The following is a 26,543-nucleotide window of genomic DNA, read 5'->3' as shown; positions in this document are numbered from 1 at the left end:
ATTAGACATAGAAATGCATCGGGAGCTTTTAAGAAATAGAGTAGGGGGAGATGTTGGAGACCAGGCTTGGACATTGGACTTGAAATGATGGAGTTTACAAAGTTTCTCCATGGTAGGAGCTTGCAGAGCTCTCCTACTCTCATTCTTCCCAGCACCTGGTGTCTTGACCTTTGTTCCTGCATCTCCCTTGAAGAAAACAACCTGTTGTGTCTACATACCAGCTCCCTGATGCAAAAACAAGATAAAGTACCAGAACTGTTTGGAGACTCCCTAATGCCAGATTAATCAGTACCTTAGATAAGGTGTGCTGTATGCCTTGACAATTTCCAGAACAGATGTGTTGTAATTAAGCTTCTATAGCCTTAGGAAAATTAGCCCACCAGACCTCATTCCTTTTACCTTAGATCAAAGAATTGTTGAAGCTTGATTTTTACCTGAGTTATTTCCTTATACTGACCTATAAAAGGAGGGAGGAGAAAAAGAAGAAGTAGAAGAAGAAGGAAGAGGAGGAGGAGGAGGAAGAGGAGGAGGAAGAGGGGGAGAAACAGAAAACAGGGTTAGGCATAGTGGCTCACACTGTAATCTCAGCTACTCAGGATGCAGAGATCAGGAGGATCCGGGTCCAGACCCCCCTGGGATAACTGTGGGACCCTATTTGGTAAATAAAACAAGGCTGGAGACATGGCTCAAGCATTAGCGCAAGGTCCTGAGTTCAAACCTTAATACTGAGAAAAGGTGAGGGGGAGAGGGAAGAAAGATGGAGGGAAAGAAGGAAGGAAGGAAGAAAGAAAGGAAGGAAGGAAGGAAGGAAGGAAGGAAGGAAGGAAGGAAGGAAGGAAGGAAGGAAGGAAGGAAGGAAGGGGAGTTAGGGAAATCAAAAAGTAGACATGTCAGTTTCCTAGTGCAGGAACCTTAGCCATTTCTCTTGTTTTTCAGATGGAGCAGCCAGGAAAACCCTGGTAGCATGAGATGCTGGATTCAGATAAAGCATTCCAAGGGACTTCTCTTACCATTTTGGTGTGGGTGGTAGAGCGAGACATCTCAGTACTTTCAGTTTCAACCCCTGTTCGCATCCCCCTAAACCACTTCTTATATTGCATTCGCACCTGCAAGTTTGAGATATACAGAAATTTGTGTCATGCCTATAGCTTGCTTCCAGGGAAACGATCCTAAAACAGGAGACAAAAGATATATATGCCAAGTCCTACTCCCTACCACTCTTTAATTAATTTTCTGTATCATTTTGGCTGTAGTACATGATATATGGTGATGATGATAGCGATGGTGGTGATGAAGATGATGATGACTATGATAAAAGTGACTGCGGTGAGGATGATGGATATGGTTTTTGATAATGGAGGTCATTTATTGAACACTGGCTAGGTGTGAGGCACTATTTCACCAAGATACTTAAGTTTATTTCATTTCTTTAAGGATGGAATACCAAGCATAAGGAAAGTACTGAAAAATGGAGCAGAGTTGATGAAATGTTTAGATTATCTGTTTGAAACTAGAATCTTAACTGCTGCCAGTTCTTCTCTATAGCAAATGAAAAAGCCAGACAGGCTGTTCAATTTTCCACAAGAGTAAAATTATAATTATACCCCTCCCTCAATGAGGACATTATACGTGCCAAATACAGCAAAACCTGCCTTGTCCTGACTGACACATGGTCTTAAGGGATGTTAGGATGCTGAATGGATGAAATACAGAGGACATAGCATGCCTAAGTGGCCCCTAAACCTTCCTCTCAAATAGAAGAAAGCCTGAAAATACAGATAGAAAGGGAGAAGGAAGAGCAAGAATGTGAGTTCTAAAACTCTGGGGGCTAGGTTGGTGAGAAATGAAATGGTTAGCCTTACCTGGCGATTAAGCAGACAGTGCACCACGAAAAGCAACACCCCCTGCAGCACATTGATGATGGTGAATAAGTAGGCAGTGACTGACCCAACTGTCTTCCCTACTTCTTCAACCATGAAAAAGCCAATACTCCAAGAACAGCCCAGGACAAACAGCTGAGAAATAGCTTTAAATGTCATGACTCTAGGAGAAAAAAAAGAGCAATATTAATATTGAAGGTTTTCACTGTATGTTCAGTTAGCTTTGGTGAAAACTAAATGCTTTGCATGCATTATGTTATTTAAGCCTCACAGCAACCTGGTGCAGTTAAGTAACATGCAAAGCCATACAGCTTGAAGGTAGAATCTATGTTTTCAATCTCTGCTGCTGAGAATAATGCTTCCTACCACTCTTGAAGAAGATTTACTTGGAAAATCTTCTAGAAATTTCTGTTGAAAATTGTGGACTTCAGAATATAACATAGTGTTGGATTTCCTCAAATAGAAATTGTATTTGGTATAATGGAGTGGAGTTGGTGATGGTGACTGTCTCCATGATATGATGCATGTATGTGTGTGTGTGTGTGTGTGTGTGTGTGTGTGTGTGTGTTCATGAACCTTCACTTAGACATATACACGATAGGATGGGGAAAAAATACAGAAGACTGACACTGTGGTCCTTGAGGGTTAAGGCAACTGAGGCCAAGAGATGTTAGAATGGTCTGACAAGTAAGTAGATAAGATCCAAAGATGGGGTGAGAAGTTGAGCAGATATTCCTTTAAGTTTAATCCATACTTAACCAATGCAAGATGCTTGCCCACTCTGAGGTAAGATGAACAGTTATTTGGTTCCTATTATCAATGGGATAATAATATCTATCCCCATAGGTGGTAGTTATGAGCATTTCATAAAATGATATTGGAAAATTCCCTGTTCCTACCAAACATTAGTTGTTTTCATTGTTCCCTGAAAATCAGAATTTTTAATTTGCTGTGAGATGTTCCCCCTTATCTAGTCTCAGAATAATTTATATATTTTTACTGTGCTGGGGATTGAACCAAATCTCACACATGCTAGCAAAGTGCTCTACTTCTGAGTGATACCCCAACTGGATACCATATTTAATAGACATTTCTTTTCTAGGAAGAGTAGTCCTACAGGATCAATCCATGGGTATCCCAGATGCTGATACCCTCTTACCTGGTATCTTGAATGGTAGAAACTTCTTTATTGAGGGAGGAAATTTTGCCTCTCAAGATCCACAGAATTTGGAAATAGAAACCCAAATTTATCTGTGGATGGAAACAGCATGAACAAATGACATCATTGTCTTTTGAGGTCCTTTCATACAAACCAACTTGAGTTGGACCTGAGAATCTTTCCCCCAAAGAGGCACACTTCATAAGGACACCAGTGACATGGTCTGGTTTATTATGTATAGTGCACAACATATTCCCTGTAACACTTGGTTCTTAGCTAGGTAGATATATAATTTATCATGCAAACCAGGACACTTTGAAAATAGAAGTCTCCTATTATTATCTATATATATTATGTGTAATCAGGAAGTTTCTGGAAAGCATATTACCCTATGCAGAGTAGATGATTATTTACTGAGTGAATAAAGGCAGTACTTTTAACCCAAATCAAGGGCTGGGAATGTACTTCAGTGGTAGAGCACTTGCTTAGCACATGTTAAGCCCTAGGTTTGATTCCCAGATCTACAAAACAATTCACAGCAGAGTCATATTTATCCAAATGACTAGTGAGCTATAAAAAAGACAGGGAAAGCTAAGTGAAGATGTATTTTCAGTCACACCGAACTGTATTTCTTTATCTTCATCTCATTTCCACTTTAACAGATAAGAAACACACTCTCTATGGTTGGTCAGCAAAGAGCAGGCACACCCATGAATAACTACCACTTACCAAGATAACGACTACCACAGGCCCCATGAAGCTCCAGATGAATCCTTTATCAAGGTTGAGCCAGCAGCTGTGGAGAGGAAGATAAGCATTAGCTGCCTCTCCTCCAAAGAAGGAAAATAGTTTGACTACAGGCTCCTGGGGCAAGCTCTAAACAGTGTCAAGAGTCATTTAGTGAAAAAATGGCAGGATATAAGGTTCATGCTAGAGATTGGTATTTCTCTGACCTCAGGAAGGGCAACATCATATATGATATTTTAGCACATACACAACCAACCTCCTAACCCAAGCAGCACTACCAAAATGGTAACTTCTTCAACTAAGTGTTCAGTGCATAGCTTTGTAAACTTCTCAAGCAAGGGAGCAAAAATAACTATTAAGAAAACTGCTTGGAAATTCAGAATTACTCTCTAAGTATGTATTAAAGACACTTAGCCCTACATGTGATGAGCATGAGATAAGAAACTGGGGCCTACATGGGGTCATGGTGAAAATGCCATGGACAGTTGTTACTATTGTTATGCTTTTTATTTTTGAGATTAATCTCCACCCATTCCACCTAATCTTTGACAATCTTACAGAACATGGAGCCCACAGTTCTTAATGCGGGAGCCATGTATTTACTTTGCCTGCCTTTTGTAAAAGCATATTCAAAATTCTGTCTGTATGTACCCTTGTCTGGAGAAAAGAACTCTGGTTTTCCCCCAAAAGTCTCAATAGGATCCAACCCTAAAGTTATTGAGAACCATCTCTCTAGAGATTTCCAGGAAGAAATAACATTCAAGCTAAAGAAAGACTAGTTTCAAGAATTAGTCACAATTAGAAATGAATTTTAAAACGATCATTTTGACTTCATACCACATACGTGCTGTGGAAATACATTTCCACCATATACCATATACGCATATCATGCTTACTGAGTATATGTTCCATAGTTCCTGTGTCCAATGATTGCAGACACAGCAACAATCACAGCTGGGGTTCCATAGCCTAGAGGATAAATGAGTCTCTTCTTGAATCTGCTTGTGCTGGTGTAATTGGCCACCTTGAGGTTCCTGACAGTGAGGAAGAGATGTAGCCCTTCGAGGAGCATCCAGATGAAGGCGGCCAGATAGAGGTAGTGCAAAACCCCTGCTATGATGGAGCACAGCACCTAGAAGGGAGAGAAGAGATGAGGATGAGTGTGGAGCAGATGCAGGCTGTACCTGATTATATTCTCAACATTTATCATTGCTTGGATGTTAACCTGGAATCTCAGTTTAAGAAATTGACATTTGCCTGGAGGCTATACATTTTCTGGAAGCTTCTGCTGGCCACTGAAATTTGCTTTCCCCATGATAGAGCAGGCCAGAAATTCCAAGGTACAAATGCAATTGGAACAGCCCACAGATACATAATGCGCAAGAATTTGTAGATAAATACTCCACTGCCCTTGAATTTTGAGGGGGAGAACTCTAAGACACATACTCTATGCTGCCTCCTGGAGGTCTTCAGTGGGATTGACCTTCAGTTGTCTACAGTGGAAACTCTCAACAACACACCTATTCTTTGTCTCTCCTTCCATCTCTGTCTTATTTCCCCTCCTACATTAATGTATCCTAGATAAGTCTCAAATAAACAACATTCAATCTTTGTTGCAAGATCTGTCTTTAGGACAGTAAGTTAATGAAACCAAGGAGAATAACAATTACCAGAGCAACCTCAATAAAATACATATATTTTGGGGAAAACCTTATGTCATGCTCCAATGATGGAAATCCCAGCATCACATGCCATAAATAAAATAGGCATGCAAATAAACACTAAGAAATTAAGTTAAATTCTAAAATGTGTGCCTGCTTTTGGTCTAACATATCTGAAGTACTATGAGTTAGTTTAGGAAACATATATGTTCAAAAAGGTAGAGGAAACCACATTGAGAAGATATAGCAGAGAACAAAATCTAATTTCTAGGGTTGCAAAATATATGTACATTCTCTGAGATGTACATTCTCTGAGATGAAAAAGACACTGAATGTAATGAATAGCAGATTATACACCACAGAAGAAATATTATATATATATATATATATATATATATATATATATATATATATATATATAATGGAACTTGAAGACACAGCAGTAGAAAATATCCAATTTGAGGCACACAGAGAAAAAAGACTTAGAAAAATTGAATAAATGGTCAGTAAGGTAATGGAATAACATCAACTGCCTAGAATACCTGTCGTTGGAGACAGGGAATGAGGAGAGGACAAAAAAGTGTTTGAAAAAAATGACAGAAATCTTTCTCAATTTGATTCCCTCCAAATCTCAGTGAATTCTAAGCATTTTATAAGGACATTGAATCAAGAGTATATATACATATAGATATATGGCATATTCTTTAAGGAACTACCATCAGTAAGGAATGTAGTCCAGGAAACACAAGACCAAGCAGCAGGTCAGAGACTCAGATGGGAGTTGATGCTACAGTCTTGAGGGAGAATTCTTTGTTCTACAGACAAAGTCATTTGAAGTCATATAACAGAATGGTTATCAGATAAGTTATCTTATCAACTTTAAAGTTACAATCAGTATTCATTATCTTGTGGAAGTTACAACATTGGGCCTGAATAAATGATTTATTTCAGTTTCCTATCAACTCCCTGCTTAAAGACAGAGTAGTTTTCTGACTTAATGACTCATTTTTTACCTTTGTAATAGTTAATTTGTCAAATGGCTAAGCCATGGTGCCCAAATTTTTTGTTAAATATTGTCCTAGATGTTTCTGTAAGCATATTTTTGGAAGGGATTTTCATTTAAATCAGAGCATTTTAAATAGAGCAGATAGCCCTCCATAATGAGGGTCAGCTTCACCCAGTTACTTGAAGGCAAAAGTACAGCAAAGACTAAGGTTCCCGTTGACTACAGGGACTTCTTCCAAAAGACACCATTCAGACTAGCACTGCAACACTATGGGTCTCCTGCCTGCTTGTCCACACTGCATATTTTGGATTTGACAGCCTCCATAATCCCATGAGCTAATTCCTTAAAAAGAAATCTCTTCATATATATGTGTGTGTATGTATACAAGGACTTGGTTTCTCTGGAGAACTTTGATTAACACAACCTCCTAATTACCAAACCCAGCAGACTCTCTGTCTGACCTCTCAGGCAAATTTGGTCGGTCAAGTTGACACTTACTGTCCTTTTAGTTTTCTGGACATCTATCTGTGCAGGAATTCACCCAACACAGCTCACCTCTTATTACTCTTGCACATATTCCTCTTCCCAAGCTTTAAATTCTGGTTTTCCACCTAGCTCCAGCTTTAAACCACCTCACTCATATTGATTCCTGTGTCTTCAACTACCTCTTTCATATAGGAAACACCTATGTCACCTCTCTCCCAGCCCAATCTCTCCTGTATTTAAAACTCTTATCTCCAATTACATGTTGTACGACTCAACTCCAATATCTGACCAGCACATTTAACAAGTTTAAAGCTGAATTCACTATCTTTTCCTCAGTTTTATTTTATTATTATTTTACTTTATTATTACTGAACATAATTATCCATATTTATGAGATGTAACATGATGTTCTGGTAGATGTATATGCTGTGTAATGATCAAATCTGGATACTTAGCATATCCACAACCCAAAATATTTATCAAATTTTAAGTAGAACATTGAAAATCCTCTTTTTTTACTTTTGGAATATACAATGCATCATTGCTAACTATAGTCACTCCACTGTGCAATAGAATGCAATGTGGCATTATCTTTTCTGCCCTAGTTAATGACATCACCAGCCAACCAGTATCTCAAACCAGAAACCTCAGACACCTCTTATTTCTACTTTCTCCCTAACACACCACTTCCACATATATTTAGGGACTTGGGTCCTGCCAAATCCATTTTATAAGTAGTTTTTAAATGTGACCAATTCCTCTAACATGGCTCATATTTTCATTAACACATATTCAAACTGTCAGTATTCCTCAATATTCTTTCTACACTCTGTTATACTCTCACATTTTCTTGTCTTAAAAATGTTTTCTGTAGAGACCCAAGATAGCAACTGGGACACAGCCACACATTACATGAGCTCCCTGAACCAGGGACTTTCCAGAGATGCTGTAGACACAATTGGCTGAGCTAAAGCACCAGGAAGTGCTGAAACATCAGCATTTTGAACCCCTAGCTCGTGGAAGACTTCTCCATGCCACAATTTACTAAAATAATAGCTGGCACTGCACACCAAGCCCTGCCCCATTGGCCCGCAGAGCTGCTGCTCCACTGGCCTTGGGATCTCTGATCCTTGGGCCCACTCTTCAGCCCCACCAGGGCTGCGATCCCCCAAACTCCTACCCCTCAGACCCACACGATCTCCACCGGACTGCATTCCTAAGGCCTGCTAAGCTAGGGATCCACAGGCACGCATGATCTCCACTCTGCTGGGGGACACCCCTCAGGCCTGCACAGACCTGCACAATCTCCGCTCCACTGACCTGTGCCCTTAAGCCTGTCAAGCCAGTGATCCACAGGCATTCACAATCTCCACCCCACTGGGCCCACACCATTCAGGCACTCCAGGCCCATGCTCCAAAGACCTGTTAGATCACCTCAATGACAGGCCTCTGCCCACAGGCCCGTGGAACCCCACTCACCTGCCACCCACCACAGGAGGGCTCCAAACCTGCCTAGGAGACACAGACAGGTCTAGATGATAAAGGAGTAACAGCAGAACTACTAAGACTGAAATTCCACTGTCCCTGAACAGGTGATTTTTTTTGTTGTTGCATGCCTTCCTTTAAGGTTTGACTGTCTGGTTTGCTCTTTGACCATCCAACATCTCTCTCTGCTGTTTTCCTTAGTACTCTCTTTTTAAATTTTTTCTTTTTTTTTCCTTCTACTTCTCTTTCTTTCACTATATTCTCCTTCTTCCTTGATTTTGTTAGTTTCACTATAGTCCAGGGACAGAAACAGTACTGAGTGGAAATATGAGAAGACAAAAAGGGATGGAAACCATTCTCCCCCCAAAAATAAACTAGTACAAGATTCAGAGGGAAATGAAGAAAACAGATACCCAGATACAGACTCCAATGAAACAAAGATAAACTATGCCAAAGAACCCAAGGAAGCCCACAAGAACACACTGAAAGAAGAAATCCTGCAAGTAATCACTGAGAATTTCATGGCACTATTACTAGACATGGTCTACCAAAACATACAAGAGGCAAACAAGAAATTCCAAGAGGACAAAAATAAAGAATATGAGAAAACACAAAAACAAATAAATGAAATCATAAGAACTCTAAATAAAAACAAAAATGAAACAGAAAATGCCATAAATACAAAGATAAATGAATTAAGGAAAATAACTGACAACATTAAAGAGGAAGTGACCTATGACATGGAAAACCTCAGGAAAAAAAATGAAAGAGAAGTACAAAACAAAATAGAAGGCCATTACAGCAGAATAGAACAAACAGAAGACAGACTGTCAGAACTTGAAGATTAAATGGTTATTAAAGGAAAAACCAAAGAACTATAGTCAAACAACTCAAGACCTGTGAAAGGAATATGCAAGAACTCACTGACTCTATTAAAAGACCAAACCTGAGAATATTGGGCATTGAAGAAGGAGAAGAGATGCAAGCCAAAGGAATGCATAATATATTCAGCAAAACAATAACAGAAAACTTCCCAAATCTAGAGAAAAATATGCCCATCCAGGTACAGAAATGCTCCAGAACACCAAACAGACTTGACTAAAATATAACTACCCCACTACATATTATTATTAAAACAATAAGCACAGAGAATAGAGAAAGAGTATTGAAGGCTGTAAGAGAAAAAAAAGCAAATAATATGCAAAGGTAAACCAATCAAAATCACAGCAGATTTCTCCATGGAAACCTTCAAATCAAGAAGGGCATGGAGTGAGGTCTTCCAGGCACTAAATGAAAATAACTTCAACCCTAGGATACTATACCTAGCAAAACTATCATTCAAAATAGATGGAGCAATAAAAGTCTTCCATGATAAGCAGAAACTAAAACAATATATGACCACCAAGCCACCACTACAAAAGATTCTCTAAGGAATTCTGCACACAGAAAGTAAAAGCAAACAAAACCATGAAAGGGCAGGCAATACCAAACCACAGGAGAAAAAAAGGCAACAAAGTAGAGAGTAACATTGACTCAGCTACACATAATCAAATTCTTAATCAACAAAGACAACTACATGACAAGGATCACCACATACTTATCAAAACTAACACTGAATGTTAATGGACTAAATTCCCCCATCAAAAGACACCGATTGGCAAACTGGATTAAAAAGGAAGATCCAACAATCTGCTGCCTACAGAAGACCCACCTCATCGACAGAAATAATCACTGGCTGAGAGTGAAAGACTGGAAGAAGATCTACCAAGCCAATGGCCCCTGTAAACAGGCAAGGGTAGCAATACTTATCTCAGATAAAGTAGACTTCAAACTTATATTGATCAAATGAGATAAAGAAGGACACTCCAAACTAATAAAAGGAGAAATGCACCAAAAGGAAATTACAATTATCAACCTATATGCACCCAATGTCAATGCACCTAATTTCATCAAACATACTCTGAAGGACCTAAAAACCTATACAACCTCCAGCACAGTGATAGTGAGAGAACTTACTACCCCCCTATCACCAATAGATAGGTCATCCAAACAAAAAATCAATAAAGAAATTCTAGAACAAAATCACACCATAGACCAAATGGACCTAGTTGACGTCTACAGAGCTTTTCACCCAACTGCTGCACAATATACATTCTTCTCAGCAGCTCATGGAACCTTATCCAAAATTGAACACATCTTAAGGCACAAAGCAAGCCTCAGCAAATATAAGAAAATAGAAATAATCTCATGCATTCTATCTGACCACAATGCATTAAAACTAGAAATCAATAATAAAAACAGCAGTAAAAAACATGCAAACAACTGTAAGTTGAAAAACAAACTGCTCAATGATCAATGGGTCATTGATGAAATAAAAGAGGAAATTATAAGGTTCCTATAAGTTAATGAAAATGAAAACACAACCTACCAGAACCTATGGGACACAGCAAAAGCTGTCCTAAGAGGAAAGTTTATAGCCATGAGTGCATATATTAAAAGGTCAGAAAGATCTCAAATCAATGATCTAACACTACAGCTCAAACTCCTAGAAAAACAAGAACAAGCAAAACCCAAAACAAACAGAAGGAGAGAAATAATTAAAATAAGGGCTGAAGTCAATGAAATAGAAACAAAAACAATACAAAGAATTAATGAAATAAAAAGCTGATTCTTTGAAAAAATGAATAAGATTGACAGACTCCTGGCAAACCTGACTAAAATGAGAAAAGAAAAAACTCAAAGCAGTAAAATCAGAAATGCAAAAGGGGAGATAACAACAAACACCACGGAAATCCAGGAAATGATCAGAGACTACTCTGACAGCCTATACTCTAATAAATTTGAAATTTTTGAATAGACAGATTTCTAGATACTTAAGACCTTCCAAAACTTAACCAAGAGAATATTAATCACCTGAATAGATGTATAACACAAAACGAAATTGAAGCACCAATTAAGAGTCTCCCAAAAAAGAAAAGTCCAGGACCAGATGAATTTACTGCTGAATTCTATCAGATCTTTAATGAACTAATACCAACCCTCCTTAAACTGTTTCATGAAATAGAAAGGGAAGGAAAACTGCCTAACTCATTTTATGAAGCCAGTATTATACTCATCCCAAAACCAGACAAAGACACTTCCAAAAAGGAGTGCTATAGGCCAATTTCCTTAATGAATATCGATGCAAAACTCTTCAATAAAATAATGGCAAACTGAATCTAACAACCTATCAAAAAGATCATACACCACGACCAAGTAGGCTTCATCCCAGGGATGCAGGGGAGGTTCAACATACAAAAATCTATAAAAGTAATATACCACATTAACAGAAGCAAAGACGAAAACCACTTATCATCTCAACAGATGCAGAAAAAGCCTTCGACAAGATCCAACACCACTTCATGATAAAGGCTCTAACAAAACTAGGAATAGAAGGAATGTATCTCAACATTGTAAAGGCTATATATGACAAAGCTATAGCCAACATCATAATTACCAGTGAGAAGCTGAAACCATTCTCCCTAAATTCAGGAACAAGACAAGATTGCCCACTATCTCCACTCCTTTTCAACATAGTACTAGAATTTCTAGCCAGAGCAATAAGGCAAGAAGAAGAAATAAAAGGAATACAAATAAGTAAAGAAACTGTCAAAATATCCCTATTTGCAGGTGATATGATCTTACACCTTAAAGACCCAAAAAATTCTACCCAAAAACTCTTAGACACCATAAACAGGTATAGGCAAGGTGGCAGGATACAAAATTAACTTACAAGAATCATTAGTTTTTATATACACCAACAATGAACAAACTGAGAAGGAATACATGGAAACAATTCCATTTAAAAGAGCCTCAAAAAATCAAATACCTTGGAGTAAATTTAACAAAGGATGTGAATGACCTCTGCAAGGAGAATTACAAACCCCTGAAGAAAGAGACTGAGGAAGACTACAGAAGATGGAAAGATCTCCCATGCTCATGGACTGGAAGAATCAACATAGTAAAAATGGCCATACTACTAAAAAGCAATCTACATGTTTAATACAACTCCCATAAAATCCCAATGACTTTCATCAAAGAGATTGAAAAAAATCTACCTTTAAATTTATTTGGAAACACAAGAGACCACACATAGCCAAGGCAATACTCAGCAAAAAGAGCAATGCTGGCGGTATCACAATACCTGACTCCAAACTATATTACAAAGTAATAGCGATAAAAACAGCGTGGCACTGGCACAAAAACAGACATGAAGACCACTGGAACAGAACAGAGGACCCAGACATGAATCCACACACTATACTCACCTCATTTTTGACAAAGGGGCCAAAAATATATGACGAAGAAAAGACAGCCTCTTCAACAAATGCTGCTGGGAAAAGTGGTTATCCATCTGCAAGAAACTAAAACTAGATCCATGTCTATCACCCTGTACTAGTATCAACTCAAAATGGATCTAGGACTTTAATATCAGACCTGAAACTCTGGAGTTAGTACAGGAAGGAGCAGGAAACACTCTGGAACTAATAGGTATTGGGAAGGACTTCCTCAATAGAACCCCAGCAGCCCAGCAACTAAGAGAAAGAATGGACAAATGGGACTTCATAAAATTTAAAATCTTCTACACAACAAAGGAAATGGTCTCTAAACTAAAGAGACCACATGCAGAGTGGGAGAAAATATTTGCTAGCTATACATCAGACAAAGGACTGATAACCAGAATATACAGGGAACTTAAGAAACTGAACTCTCCCGAAATCAATGAACCAATTAAGAAATGGGCAACTGAACTAAACAGAACTTTCTCAAAAGAAGAAATTCAAATGGCCAAAAAAACGCATGAATGTTCACCATGTCTAGCCATAAAGGAAATGCAAATCAAAACAACACTAAGATTCCACCTCACCCCTGTTAGAATAGCCAGCATCAAAAACACCACTAATAACAGGTGTTGGTTAGGATGTGGGGAGGAAAGAATCCTCATACACTGCTGGTGGGAATGAAAGCTGGTACAACAACTCTGGAAAAAAATTTGGAGGCTTCTTAAAAATCTCAACATAGATCTGCCATATGTTCCAGGAATCCCACCCCTGGGTATATACTCAAAGGAATGCAGCTCAGGTTACCCATGTTTATTGCACCACTATTTACAATAGCCAAGTTATGGAAACAACCAAGATGCCCCACTACTGACAAATGGATTAAGAAAATGTGGTATTTATACACAATGGAATTTTACTCGGCCAAGAAGAAAAGTGAAATCTTATCATTTGCAAGTAAAGGATGGAACTGGGGAACATCATTCTGAGCGAGGTTAGCCAGACTCAGAAGACCAAAAATCATGTGTTCTCCCTCATATGTGGCATTTAGATCTAGGGCAAATACAGCAATGTTGTAGGATTTAGGTTACATGACAAGGGGAGAACATACACAGAAGGTACGGGGTTAGATAGAAAACCCAAAACATGAAAGCATTTGATGTCCCCACTCCAGAGGAACTTTAAGGAAACCTTAAAGTGACAGAGGTCAAAACAAGAAGGGGATCAGGAACCAGTGTAAAGATCAGTTAGAGATGAATCAACAAGGGTTGTAACACATTTTTACATGAAAGCAATGCTAGGAATCTCTCTGTATAGCTGTCCTTATCTCAACTAGAAAAAATGCTATGTCTTTCTTATTATTGCTTATTTACAGTCTGCAACGGAACTGGAGAAAAGTGCAGAACAGGTTCTGCCTGAAAGAGAGGGGGGAGGAGGAGAGATACTGAGGGCGGGAGCAGGAGGGAGAAATGACCCAAACAATGTATGCACATGTGAATTAATGAATTTTAAATATGTTTTCTGTCATTTCCAGTTTGCAGTCCTTGCCAGGATCACCACTGTTAGAGCAGGGATAGAAAAGCTATAGGTTTCTGCTTCTACAAATAAAAAATTTTTTGCAAAGTAACACCCATTCCTTTATTATCATTTATGCTTGCTTTCATGCCACAATGGCAGAGTGAGGCAGTTGTGTGAGATACTGTGTGGTCTCTCACAAAGGTGAAAACATATACTCTCTAGCCTTTAATAGAAGAGTTTTTCACCTAGAAGATAAGATCTATAATCTTTCATATTCTGACTCCAGCAACATCTTCACTTACTCCTCCAACATTCTCCCTTATCACAAGGAATGAATTTCAGTAAGGTGTTGGTGGCTCATGCCTGTAATCCTAGCTACATGGGAGGCAGGTATCAGGAGGATCTGTTTCAAGCCACCATGGGGAACAAGCAGAAGACAGAGCTTCAATCAGAATCAAGCCCTGTGAGATCCTGGTCCCCTAGTCCATGCAAAGCCTCCCTACACCACACCTAACAACACCATTTCTCCCTGACAGCTGGCTCCAAACCTGCCTGCATGAAACTGTAGAAGATACAGGTGAGCATTGCACACCACACTTGGCTCCCTGATGCACCCCTGACCCCGGGAAAATAATCCAGCACAGCCCCTGGGCAGACAGCAAAACTGAAAGCCATAAACAGCAAACTGTAATCTAACACCAACATTGGCGGGGGAGATCGCTGAACCCACCCTGGAGAATGAGGGAGGAGCAAAAAGCGGCTCTCTCACTGCTGAACTGGCAGGGGCATGACAGGGAACTGAATGCTGAATTCTCAGTGACATGCTATAAAGTAGCAAAGATTGACAGCAGAGGCAGCCTGACAAGCCAATCCCATAGAGGAGCCGCCAGCGCCCAGCAGAGATCACAGGAGTCACAAAGACTAAGAGAGGGAAACTAACCTCCCAGAGGAGGGCAGGAGGTGGATCCCAGAGCCAATATCCAGGACAGAGGACAGCATTCAAAACTGAATTGCCCCACCTTGCTGGGGAAGGAGTGACCAATCACACCTGCACTGAAGAACACCCCAGCTGCTGCCTGCTGAAAACAGCTCTGACCACCCTGCATGAGGTGGCAATTTTACCTCACCTCACAGCTCCAACTAATCTTGTGGACAGAAGGTCCAAATACCACTCACAAGCCAGTCACCTGGTGAGACCACATCAGAGCTTCCACTTGAACACCAATACCAGGATTGGATACCTAAGGAATAGCTCCAGAATTTTTATTAATAGACTGAGCTGATCCAGGTCCTGAAACTGGTTTTTTAATTGTGTATCTTTTTTTCTTTCTTCTTTTTTATTCCTGTATTATTAACTCCATCATCATTATTCACTTATCCCCAATCTCATCCTCTTCACTCTCCCTCCTTCTCCTGTACTAAAATCCATTGTTCTCCTTCCCAACTACTCTTTCTGCCTCTTCTATCAACTATTTCCCAAGTCTTCACCTTCCCTTCCCATCTTCCCCAACCTGTCACCACACCACCCTTCCCTCCTACACACTCACCACCTGCAGACTGGCCTACTGTACCCACTGCACACAACCCCAGCCCCTGCAATCCCTGACACAAACACCCTCCACTACTACAACAGAAAATACACCCAAATTCACACATGAGGGCTACAAAAACCAACAACCCCCGTAACTCTCAACCCACCCATCCACTCCTTTTTCCACCCCTGCCCTCTTTGGGGGCCACCTTTGCCAATTCACCATAATCTATAACTAGCCTAATAACCATTACCCCCCAAACTCAGACTGTTTATAGATATTATCATCAAGGGGTTTTCTATAGAATGCATTGACAACTGGTCTGGCATTGAACCTGTGAACTTCTTAATGCTAAATTACACCCCCAGAACAGGGTCAGATAGAACATGTCAATCTAGCTAACAACCAAGTCAGCTACAACACAAAAATTAAATCAGGAAAAGAAATCAGGAAATCAAATCCACTAACTAGCATACCAAAAATATAGTGGCACAGCACCAACTGGAACATTGGGAAGAAAAAAAGGGATGGAAATCACTCTCCTCAAAAAAATAATTCAATACAGAATTCAGTGGAATATGAAGAAAATGAATACCCAGTCCCTGACTGCAACAAAACAATGATAAATGTAACTAAGGAACTAAGCTTTGCCTACAAAAAAAAAACACTCAAAAAAGAAATCTCTGAGAAATTAATGGAGAAGACATTAGACATGGTCAACCACAATGTACAAGATGCACTCAAGAAATTTCAAGACACCAAAAACAAAGAACAGGAGATGACACAGGAACAAATAAGGGACTTAGAAAGGACCACAACAAACACAAAAGTAAAACAAAGGACACTATAAAAAGAGAGCTACATGAATTAAAGAGGAACACACTAATAAGAGTTCATCACAGATTTGGAAAACCTCAGAAGGAAGAATCAAACAGAAATCCTAGAAATTAAAAGTCCTTACAGTCAAAGAAAAAACACAGTGGAAGGCCACTCCAGCAGACCACAAGTGGAAGACAGAATCTCAGAGCTCGAAGATAAAATAGAAATTAAAGAAAAGGCAGAAGAAAGCTTAGCCAAACAACTCAAGAGCTGTGGAAGGAATATGCAAGAACTCAGCAACTCCATAAAAAGACCAAACGAGAGAATCATGGGCATTGAAGATGGAGAAGAGATGCAAGCCAAAGAGCTTTGTAATATATTCCATAAAATAATAACAGAAATATTCCCAAATCTAGAGAAAATCTCACCCATTTAGGTGCAGGAAGTCTCCAGGACACCAAACAGACTTGAACAAAATAGAACTTCCCCCACAGTATATGATCATTAAAACAACAGGTACAGAGAACAGAGAAAGAATATTGAAGGCTGTAAGAGAGAAAAAACAAATAACTCCCCCATTAAAGGACACCGTTTGGCAAACTGCATTAAAAAGGAAGATTCGACAATGTGTTTTTTACAAGGGACCCATCTTGTTGACAGAAATAAACACTGGCTTAGGATGAAAGGCTGGAAGATTTACCAAGCCAATGGCCCACAAAAACAGGAGGAGTAGCAATACTTACATTAGACAAAGTAGACTTCAAACTTACATTGGTCAAATGAGATAAAGAAGGACACTTCATACTAATAAAAGGCTCAATACATCAAAAGAAAATAACAATTATCAACCTATATGCACCCAATGTCAATGCACCCAATTTCATCAAACACACACTAAAGGAGACTCCAACACAGTGGTAGTGGGAGACTTTAATATTCCTCTATCACCAATGGATAGGTCATGCAAACAAAAAATTAACAAAGAAATCCTAGAACTATATGACACCATAGATAAAATGGACCTAACTGATGTCTACAGAATATTTCATTCAACAACAATACAAAATACATTCTTCTCAGCATCCCACAGAACTTTCTCCAAAATAGATCATATCTTAGGACACAAAGCAAGCCTCAGCAAATATAAGAAAATAGAAGTGACTCCAGCATTCTATCTTATCACAATGCATTAAAACTAGAAATAAACAACAAAAACAACAGCAGAAAATATGCAAAAAAAAATGTAGGCTGAATAATACACTGCTCAATGATCAGTGAGTCATAGAAGAAATAAGAGAGGAAATAAAAAGTTTCCAGGAAGCTAATAAAAATCAAAACACAACCTACCAGAACCTATGGGACACAGCAAAAGCAGCCCTAAAAGGAAAGTTTATAGGCATGAGTGCACATATTAAAAGGACAGAAAGATCTCAAATAAACAATCTAATGCTATATCTCAAACTCCTAGAAAAACAAGAACAAACTAAACCCAAAACAGCAGAAGGAGAGAAATAATAAAAATAAAAATAAGGGCTGAAATTAATGAAATGGGAACTGAAAAAACCATACAAAGAATCAATGAAACAAAAAACTGGTTCTTTGAAAAAATAAACAAGATTGACAAGAACCTGGGATGAGGAGGGAAAAGACCCAACTTACTAAAATCAGAACGAAAAGAGGAGATAACAACAAACACCATGGAAGTCCAGGTAATCATCAGAGATGACTTTGAGAACCTATATTCTAATAAATTTGAAAATCTTGAAGAAATGAACAGATTTCAATGATCCAAAGCTGAACCAAGAAAACATTAGCCATCTAAACAAATCTACAACACATAATTGTGTTGAAGCAGCAATAGACTCTCCCAAGAAATATAAATCCAATACCTGACAGATTCTCAGCTGAATTCTAACAGACCTTCAAAGAAGAACTAACACCAACACTCCTTAAACTGTTCCATGAAATATAAAGGGAAGGAATACTGACAAACTCATTCTATGAAGCCAGTATTACACTCATCCCAAAACTGGACAAGGACACATTCAAAAAGGAGATCTACAAGACAATCGCCTTAATGAACATTGATGCAAATAGCCTCAATAAAATAATGACAAATCAAATCCAACAACATAGCAGAAAGATCATTCACTGTGACCAGATTGGCTTCATCCCAGGGATTCAAGGATGGTTCAACATACACAAATCAATAAATCTAAGAGCACATTAAGAGAAGCAAAGAGAAAAACCACTTGATCATCTCAATAGATGAAGAAAAAGCCTTTGATAAGATCCAACACCACTTCATGATAAAAGCCCTAAGAAAACTAGGAATAGAAGGAATGTAACTTAACATTATAAAGGCTTTATATGACAAACTTATAGCCAACATCATACTTAATGGGGAAAAACTGAAACCATTCCCCCTAAATTCAGGAACAAGACCAGATTGCCCACTCTCCCCACTCCTATTCAACATAGATCTGGAATTCCTAGGCAAAGAAATAAGGCAATAAGAAGAAATAAAAGGAATACAAGTAGGTAAAGAAACTGTCAGAATATCCTTATTTGCAGACAATATGATCCTATACCTTAAAGACCCAAAAAACTCAACCCCAAAACTTCTAGACACCATAAATAGCTTCAGCATTGTAGCAGAATACAAAATCAACTTACAAAAATTAGTAGCCTTTCTATAAGCTAACAATGTACAAAACAATTCCATTTACAATAGCATCAAAAAAATCAAATACCTAGGAGTAAACTAATGAAGGATGTAAATGACCTCTTTAAGGAGAACTGCAAACCCCTGAAGAAAGAGGTCGAGGAAGACTATAGAAGGTGGAGAGATCTCCCATGCTCATGGATTGGCAGAATGAACATGGTAAAAATGACTATGCTACCAAAAGCAATCTACATGTTTAACGCAATTCCCATGATAATCCCAATGACATTCATCACAGAGATTGGAAAATCTATCCTAAAGTTCATTTGGAAACACAAAAGACAAGAATAACCAAGACAATACTGAGCAAGAGTTATGCAGGAGATATCATGATACCCAACTTCAAACTATACTACAGAACCAAGCAATAAAAACAGCATGGTACTGGCACAAAAACAGATACGAAGACCAGTGGAACAGAATAGAGGATTTGGGTATGAATCCATCAGCTATGCCCACCTTATTTTTGACAAAGGCACCAAAAACATACAATGGAGAAAAGACAGCCTTATTACAATGGTGCTGGGAAAAGTGGCTATCTGCCTGCAGAAAACTGAAACTAGTTCAATGCCTGTCACCCTGTACTAGTATCAACTCAAAGTTGATTAGGGACATTAATATCAGACCCAAAACCTTGCAGTTAGTACATGAAAGAGCAGGGAATACCTTGGAAACAATGGGAATAGGCAAGGACTTCCTCAGTAGAACTCCATCAGTCCAAAAACTAAGAGAAAGGATGGACAAATGGGACTACATAAAATTTAAAAGCTTCTGCACAATAATAGAAATGGTCTCTAAATTGAAAAGACCACCCACTGAGTGGGAGAAAATATTTGCTAGCTATACATCAGACAAAGGACTGATAACCAAAATATACAGAGAGCTCAAAAAACTAAACTCCCCAAAAATCAATGAACCAATAAAGAAGTGGGCAACTGAACTAAACAGAACTTTTTCTAAGAAAGAATTCCAAATGGCCAAAAACACATGAAAAAATGCTCACCATCCCTGGCCATAAAATGCAAATCAAAACTGCACTAAGATTCCACCTCACCCCTGTTAGAGTAGCTATCATCAAGAACACCAACAACAACAAATTCTGGCCATGATGCAGGGGAAAAGGACCCCTCATCACTGCTGGTGGGAAAGTAAGCTAGTACAACCACTGTGGAAAACATTATGGAGACTTCTTAAAAAACTAAACATAGATCTTCCATATGATCCAGCAATCCCACTCCTAGGGATGTACCCAAAGTAATGCGACTCAAGTTATAACAAAAGCATCTGCACACCCATGTTTATTGCAGCACTATTCACAATAGCCAAGCTATAGAAACAGCCAAAATGCCCCACAACTGATGAATGGGCCATGAAAATGTGGTATTTATACACCATGGAATTTTACTCAGCCACAAAGAAGAATGAAATTTTGTCATTCGCAAGTAAATGGATGGAACTAAAGAACATCATCTTAAGCAAAGTTAGCCAGGCTCAGAAGGCCAAAAATCACATGTTCTCCCTTATATGCCAATTATAGACCAAAAACAAATGCAGTTATATTGTTGGACATGGGTCACACACTAAGAGGAGAACACGAATGGGAGAAATAGGGAGAGAAAGGAAACCTAAAACATGAATGTTGTTGAGGAGCAAGTGAAGTAATCTTAAATTGGCAGAGGCCACTGTAAGAAAGGGACCAGGAAGTAGTGAAGAGGCCTGGTAGAAATGAACCAGTGTGGGTGCAATATACAAGAGCATAGAAGCAATGCTAAGAATCTCTCTGTATAGTATCTTTATCCCAAACTAGCAAAAGCGCTATGTCTTTCTTATTATCTCTTAAGTTTTCTCTTCAGCAAAGTTGGAGAAGAAGAGAGTGGAGCAGGTTCTGCCTGGAAGCGGGGGACTTGGGGGGAGGTGGCACAAACAATGTGTACACATATAAGTAAATGTAAAAATGATAAAATAAAATGAAAAAGAAAAAAAAAGCCAGCCTGGGCAAATAATTCACCATACCCTATCTCAAAAAAAACCCAACAAACAACAACAACAACAACAAAAGAAACACAAGTCTGGCAAAGTGGTAGAGTACCTGCCTAGCAAGTGTGAGGCCCTGAGTTCAAACTCCAGTACCACTTTAAAGAAGGAATGAATTTCATTTTGGTTGGCAATTCAAATTGGATTTGTAACAGCTCCCTCAATTCCACATTAAGAAGCTCACAAGATTTAGTCAGATACAATTTCTTGGTCCTGAGAATGCAGGGAAGGTATATACAAGAGCCACAACTGACTATTAATGACTGCATGGGCCTGAGGGTGGAGTTAAGTCATGTACTTGGAGTATTTATTATTCTCCCCAAAAGCTATGCTCTTTCATGCTTCAAATCCTTCGAGTTCATGATTTCGTCCACCTGAAATGCTTCCTTTCTGATCAAATTCATCCTATGAGGCATCACAAAGGTCTCTGCTGTAAAGTGTATGTAAAGATCTCCAGTTACTTGTGTAAGTGCATGAGAATTCATCATTAGACACGTCTAAGGTCGTGTCCTGATTCTGGTACACACTACTCATGTGGTCCAGAATAAAATACTCTCTCTCTCTCTCTCTCTCTCTCTCTCTCTCTCTCTCTCTCTCTCTGTCTGTCTCTTTCTCTCTCTCCCCTCTCCTCCCCTGAAGAAGTTGTGCTCTTCACAACTTAGGGTCCTCATACTTACCTCTTTTTGTCTCTCCAGACTTTTATTAAATAAAATAACTAATGGATTAAATGGATTAAAAAACTAATGCACTCACCTGCATTTTACAAAATTATCACCATGATATATAAGCAAATATAATTATTATTCAGTCAGAAAAATCACTTCTTTTCACTCTCCAATATGATATGCTGATATAGAAAATCTGATGACTGAAATTCATTGAGGAAATTGACAAAACATAATGTAAAAATGGGGCAAAACAGAAGAGTTTATAGATTATTAATTGCCTGCATGAGTCATAGCAGAGCACCACAGGTTGGGTGGCATAAAAACCAAAAATTTGTCATAGTTCCGGGGGGTGGGAAGTCCCAGATCAAGGGGTAATCAGGGTTGTTTCTTTCTGAGACCTCTTTCTTATCCCTGTGTCCTCACATGGTCACCCCTCAGTGTGAATCTTTGTCCTAATCCCCGCTTCTTATATGGATGCCCATTGTAAGAATATTTAAAGCCCTGTCTCCAAATGCAGTTACATCTGAAGTACTGGAGGTTAAAATTTCAGCATAAAAGTTTGAAGGGGGCACAATTCAACCTTTAAAGTAGTTCAGGAAAAAGAAAGGGTTAATGGACAGCATGATAGCACCTCTGGTTGAAACCAGTTGTCACTATTTCCACAGTTCAGCTTTCCCTCAAAATAGAGTATAAACCCCCAGCCTGGCTCACAAAACCTTTCATAGTTGGTCTGACTTTCCATTCCAACCAAGATCCATCTATTCTTCCTTTTTGTTTGAGACAAATTGAATTACTTTCAGATCTCAAAATGTTTCATTTTTCTGTGGGGTCTTTTTACTTGCTACCTCTCTCTCTAGAGCAGTCTCCCCTTTACATTCTGATTTTCCTGGTATATTAGTCAAAATGGACTTTACATCACAGTGCTAAATTCACCTTGAAATTATACTGCTTCCATAACGGTTTATTGCATATACACAATCCACACTTCTGATTTGGTAACTACTCCCTTCCATGCAATGACTCAGGGACCCTGTCTATTTCTATCCATCACTTCACATACTGATTTAGTTTTATTGCTGACACAGCAGGAGAAAAGAGTGAAGGGAAATACCCTGCATGGCTTTTTACTACTCTTCACCATAACGATCTGCATCACTTCCTCTTACATTCCACTGGCCAGAATTTGTCTTCCTTTTTTGTCTCAAACAAAAAGGAAGAATTGATGGATCTTGGTTGGAATGGAAAGTCAGACCAACTATGAAAGGTTTTGTGAGCCAGGCTGGGGGGTTATACTCTATTTTGAGGGAAAGCTGAACTGTAGAAATAGTGACAACTGGTTTCAGCCAGAGGCTGGGGAAAGTCATCCATCTACCTCAGTGCTCAAAACACAGAATGTTTCATCCACACCTGGCAAAATCATCCACCACTAAACTGCTTTTGGTATTCCCTGAAACCCACAGGAGTGTGAGTACTATGCCTGTCTCTTTTCCCAACTCTGCATATTAATGGTCTTTTCCCATTATGCATCACAACTGTGTGAGCTGTGAAGCCTGTGGACAAAGTGAGCCAGTTTACCTAACTCACAATATATCTACCACACATGAGATATTTTATGACTATTCATAAAATCAAGTGAGGTAATAGTATTCAGTGACAGAAAAGTAATATTATTGAGGATTATACAGAACATTATTTAAGAGCAAGATATTTTCAAGATGACTGAGTAAACTCCATTTTAACTAGAATATTATTCTTATAGCTTTTAAAGACATTTTATATTTTATAAGAGCAGTAAGCAGCACTTGCTAAGCACTATGGGTGAATGCTGGTCAAATTTCTTTATCACTACTAATGCATGTCATTATAATAATATGCTATGATAACCTGTTTTGGTAAAAGGTCACAGAGAAATTCTTTCAGGCTTCTTTTTCATTTTTGTAATTTGGTTTTTTTTAATACACAAATGACTAAGTATAGATGTATAGTATATAAAACGATGCTACAATTTTTACGCTGTATGATGAGTGAAGTTAAGCTAACGAACACATACATCACCGTACATACTTATATTAACCATAGCACTCTTCTTCTCTTGAATAAAAGTGCTTTCAAAACCTGGATGCAGGATAATAACCTTCTGGGTTGAAGGAGGCCTGAGGAACATCTAGTTCCAGTTCTTCCTGGTGGTGATGATGATCACAATGAAGATATGAGCTGACCTTGTTCTCTGAGTGATTAATAGATATTCATTTATCTGTTCCTTTGAACTAAGTCATGACTAGAGCCCTATCACTAGGCACCTATTTTTTAGAGAAAAAGCTTAAAAAGGGAAATCACAAGAGAGCTATTTTACATGACAGTTATTGATAACGATAGTGTACTTTGAAATTTCTAAGAGTAGAATTGAAGTATTCTCACCACATAAGAGAGAAGACATACGTTAATTATCTTGATTTAGCCTTGATCCATTCTGTATTTTTGTAGCCGAATACCACAGACTAGATAATTTATAATGAAGAGAAATTAATATCTCATAATTCTGGAATCTGGGAAGTCCAAGATCAAGGCACTATATCTGACAAGGGTCTTCTTGCTCATATCTCACACAGAGGACAAAGAAAGCCAGAAGGAGCAAGGTTTGTCCTTACGTAACAAGCTCCCTCACAGATCAGCAGCTTTAATCCACTGATGAGGGCAGGGCCTTCATAGCGTAACTTCCCCATAAAGGTCCCACCTTTTTAAATTTGTTTTCTGGAGATAGAGTCTCACTCTGTTGTCCAGGCTGGCCTCTAACTCACAACCCTACTGCCTTGGCTCCTGAATAGGAGGGATTGCAGGTACATGCCACCATATTATTTCTTTAATTCAGACATAGTAATTGTATATGTTTTGGGGGTACAGTATAGCATTTCTGTATGCTTTGCAACATGTAATGTTCAGATCAGGGTAATCACCATATCCATCACCTCAGACATTTATCATTGTTTTTACTGAAAACACTCAAAATTCTCTCTACTTGCTATTTTGAAATATTCAATTAATTATCAACTTAACATAAGATAACACAGTTATCCTACTATGCTACAAGGGCCTACCTTTTAACACTATTCTGTTGAGGATTATATTACCAACAAATGAACTTGGGAAAATACATTCAAACTGTAACAAAACTATTCCACGATGTGTACGTATTTCAAAGCAACATGTATAAAATTAATATGTACAACTTTGCCAATTGAAATTAACATTAAATGAGCTAAAACGGTAAGTCACTTCATCGGGGTAAAGGGTAAGTAGGATAAAGAACTGAGATTCAAGTGCACATCAGTGTGGCAAAGCCACTGTCCACCAAAACTTCAAGCCTCTTCCCTACCCCTGGTCACAGAGTATAGATTTGTAGCTAGAAGTGGCTTCCCAGTCAAGAACTACATTTCCCAGAACCCCCTCACAGTGAGCTGTGACTATATGAGTGGGCTCTAGCCAACAAAATGTGAGATGAAGTGATACATACCTCTTTTGGGTGTGAGCCATATAAACCTAAACCTCCCCCAACAGACTCTGTCATGCCCTTTTTCCTATTCCAGTTGGGGGCTAAAATGAGAAGGATTACAGGACGACTTTGGAAGCCATGTATGGAAAATAACAGAGCCTCCTTCAGCCTGATTTTGGAGGACTGACACTCTTCAAATCTGTTTGCTCACCCTCTATCGACATGTATGGGGGAAATTAACAAATACTGTATTAAGCCTCTGATATTTAGAGTTTATTTGTTACAGCAGCTAATGTTACCCTATCTAATACCATTCGTTGGACTTTTAATTACTAAATAGGCACTTTACTAAAAGTAAAGTCTCATTCAACATTATACAAGAGGAAAGCTGAAAAAAGAATTCTTGCTTTTTCTCCTACACCACCACTGCTAATTAACACCTTCCTCCTCATCGTTTCTTAGGACAAGATAGCTAGATTTGATTGTCAATAAAGTAACTTGATTAAATCACCTACCTTAGGCTCAGTTCTGTTGATGCCTGTGAGGAAGAGGAAGTGGGCCAGGAAGAGGCAGAGAGAAAGCTGCAGATGGAGTGTGGTGCCAGTATTCTGGATAGGCCGGCACAGGAGAAAGGTGAGTGCTGCCAGAAGGAGGCACAGCAGAGAGAGGCTCAATCCCACATAGGTGATCACAGTCAGCACACGGTCCTCCTACAGGCCATCAGAGAATGTATGTACATTGTGGTTTCCAACTTTACATTAGAACTATCAGGAACAAAATCTCAATGAAGGCTGGCATTCTTTTCTCTGTCTTGTTCCCTGTTGTTCTCCCAATGTCTAGAACAGTTCCTGGCACACAGTAGGCACTCAAGAAATATTTGTCAAATGAATAAAATGAAGCGTGATGTGAAGCATGCAACACTGTGGTCATCACATTGTTAAATGTTCGATAAACGGGAACTCAAAAGAAATAGGGGGGAAGTTAGGTAAATTTCTTTCTTATCCTAGTCATTGT

General features: G+C 38.8%; 1 protein-coding gene across 3 annotated transcripts in view; it reads right to left on the bottom strand.

The window, feature by feature from the left end:
- Positions 1–26,543, bottom strand: part of LOC109686333 (adhesion G protein-coupled receptor E4) — a 63,379-nt gene that overhangs the window by 12,888 nt on the left and 23,948 nt on the right. For all 3 annotated transcript variants that reach the window (XM_074054454.1, XM_074054455.1, XM_074054453.1), the window contains 6 exons: positions 26,045–26,239; positions 4,683–4,918; positions 3,769–3,835; positions 3,040–3,131; positions 1,863–2,043; positions 1,011–1,106 (listed from right to left, as the gene is read on the bottom strand). In XM_074054454.1, coding sequence (XP_073910555.1) covers positions 1,011–1,106; positions 1,863–2,043; positions 3,040–3,131; positions 3,769–3,835; positions 4,683–4,918; positions 26,045–26,239 — 867 coding nt within the window. The remainder of the gene's footprint in view (positions 1–1,010; positions 1,107–1,862; positions 2,044–3,039; positions 3,132–3,768; positions 3,836–4,682; positions 4,919–26,044; positions 26,240–26,543) is intronic.

The sequence above is a fragment of the Castor canadensis genome, chromosome 14 (assembly GCF_047511655.1).
Source record: "Castor canadensis chromosome 14, mCasCan1.hap1v2, whole genome shotgun sequence".
Taxonomy (NCBI): Eukaryota; Metazoa; Chordata; class Mammalia; order Rodentia; family Castoridae; genus Castor; species Castor canadensis.
This window is presented reverse-complemented; position numbering and strand designations above follow the sequence as displayed.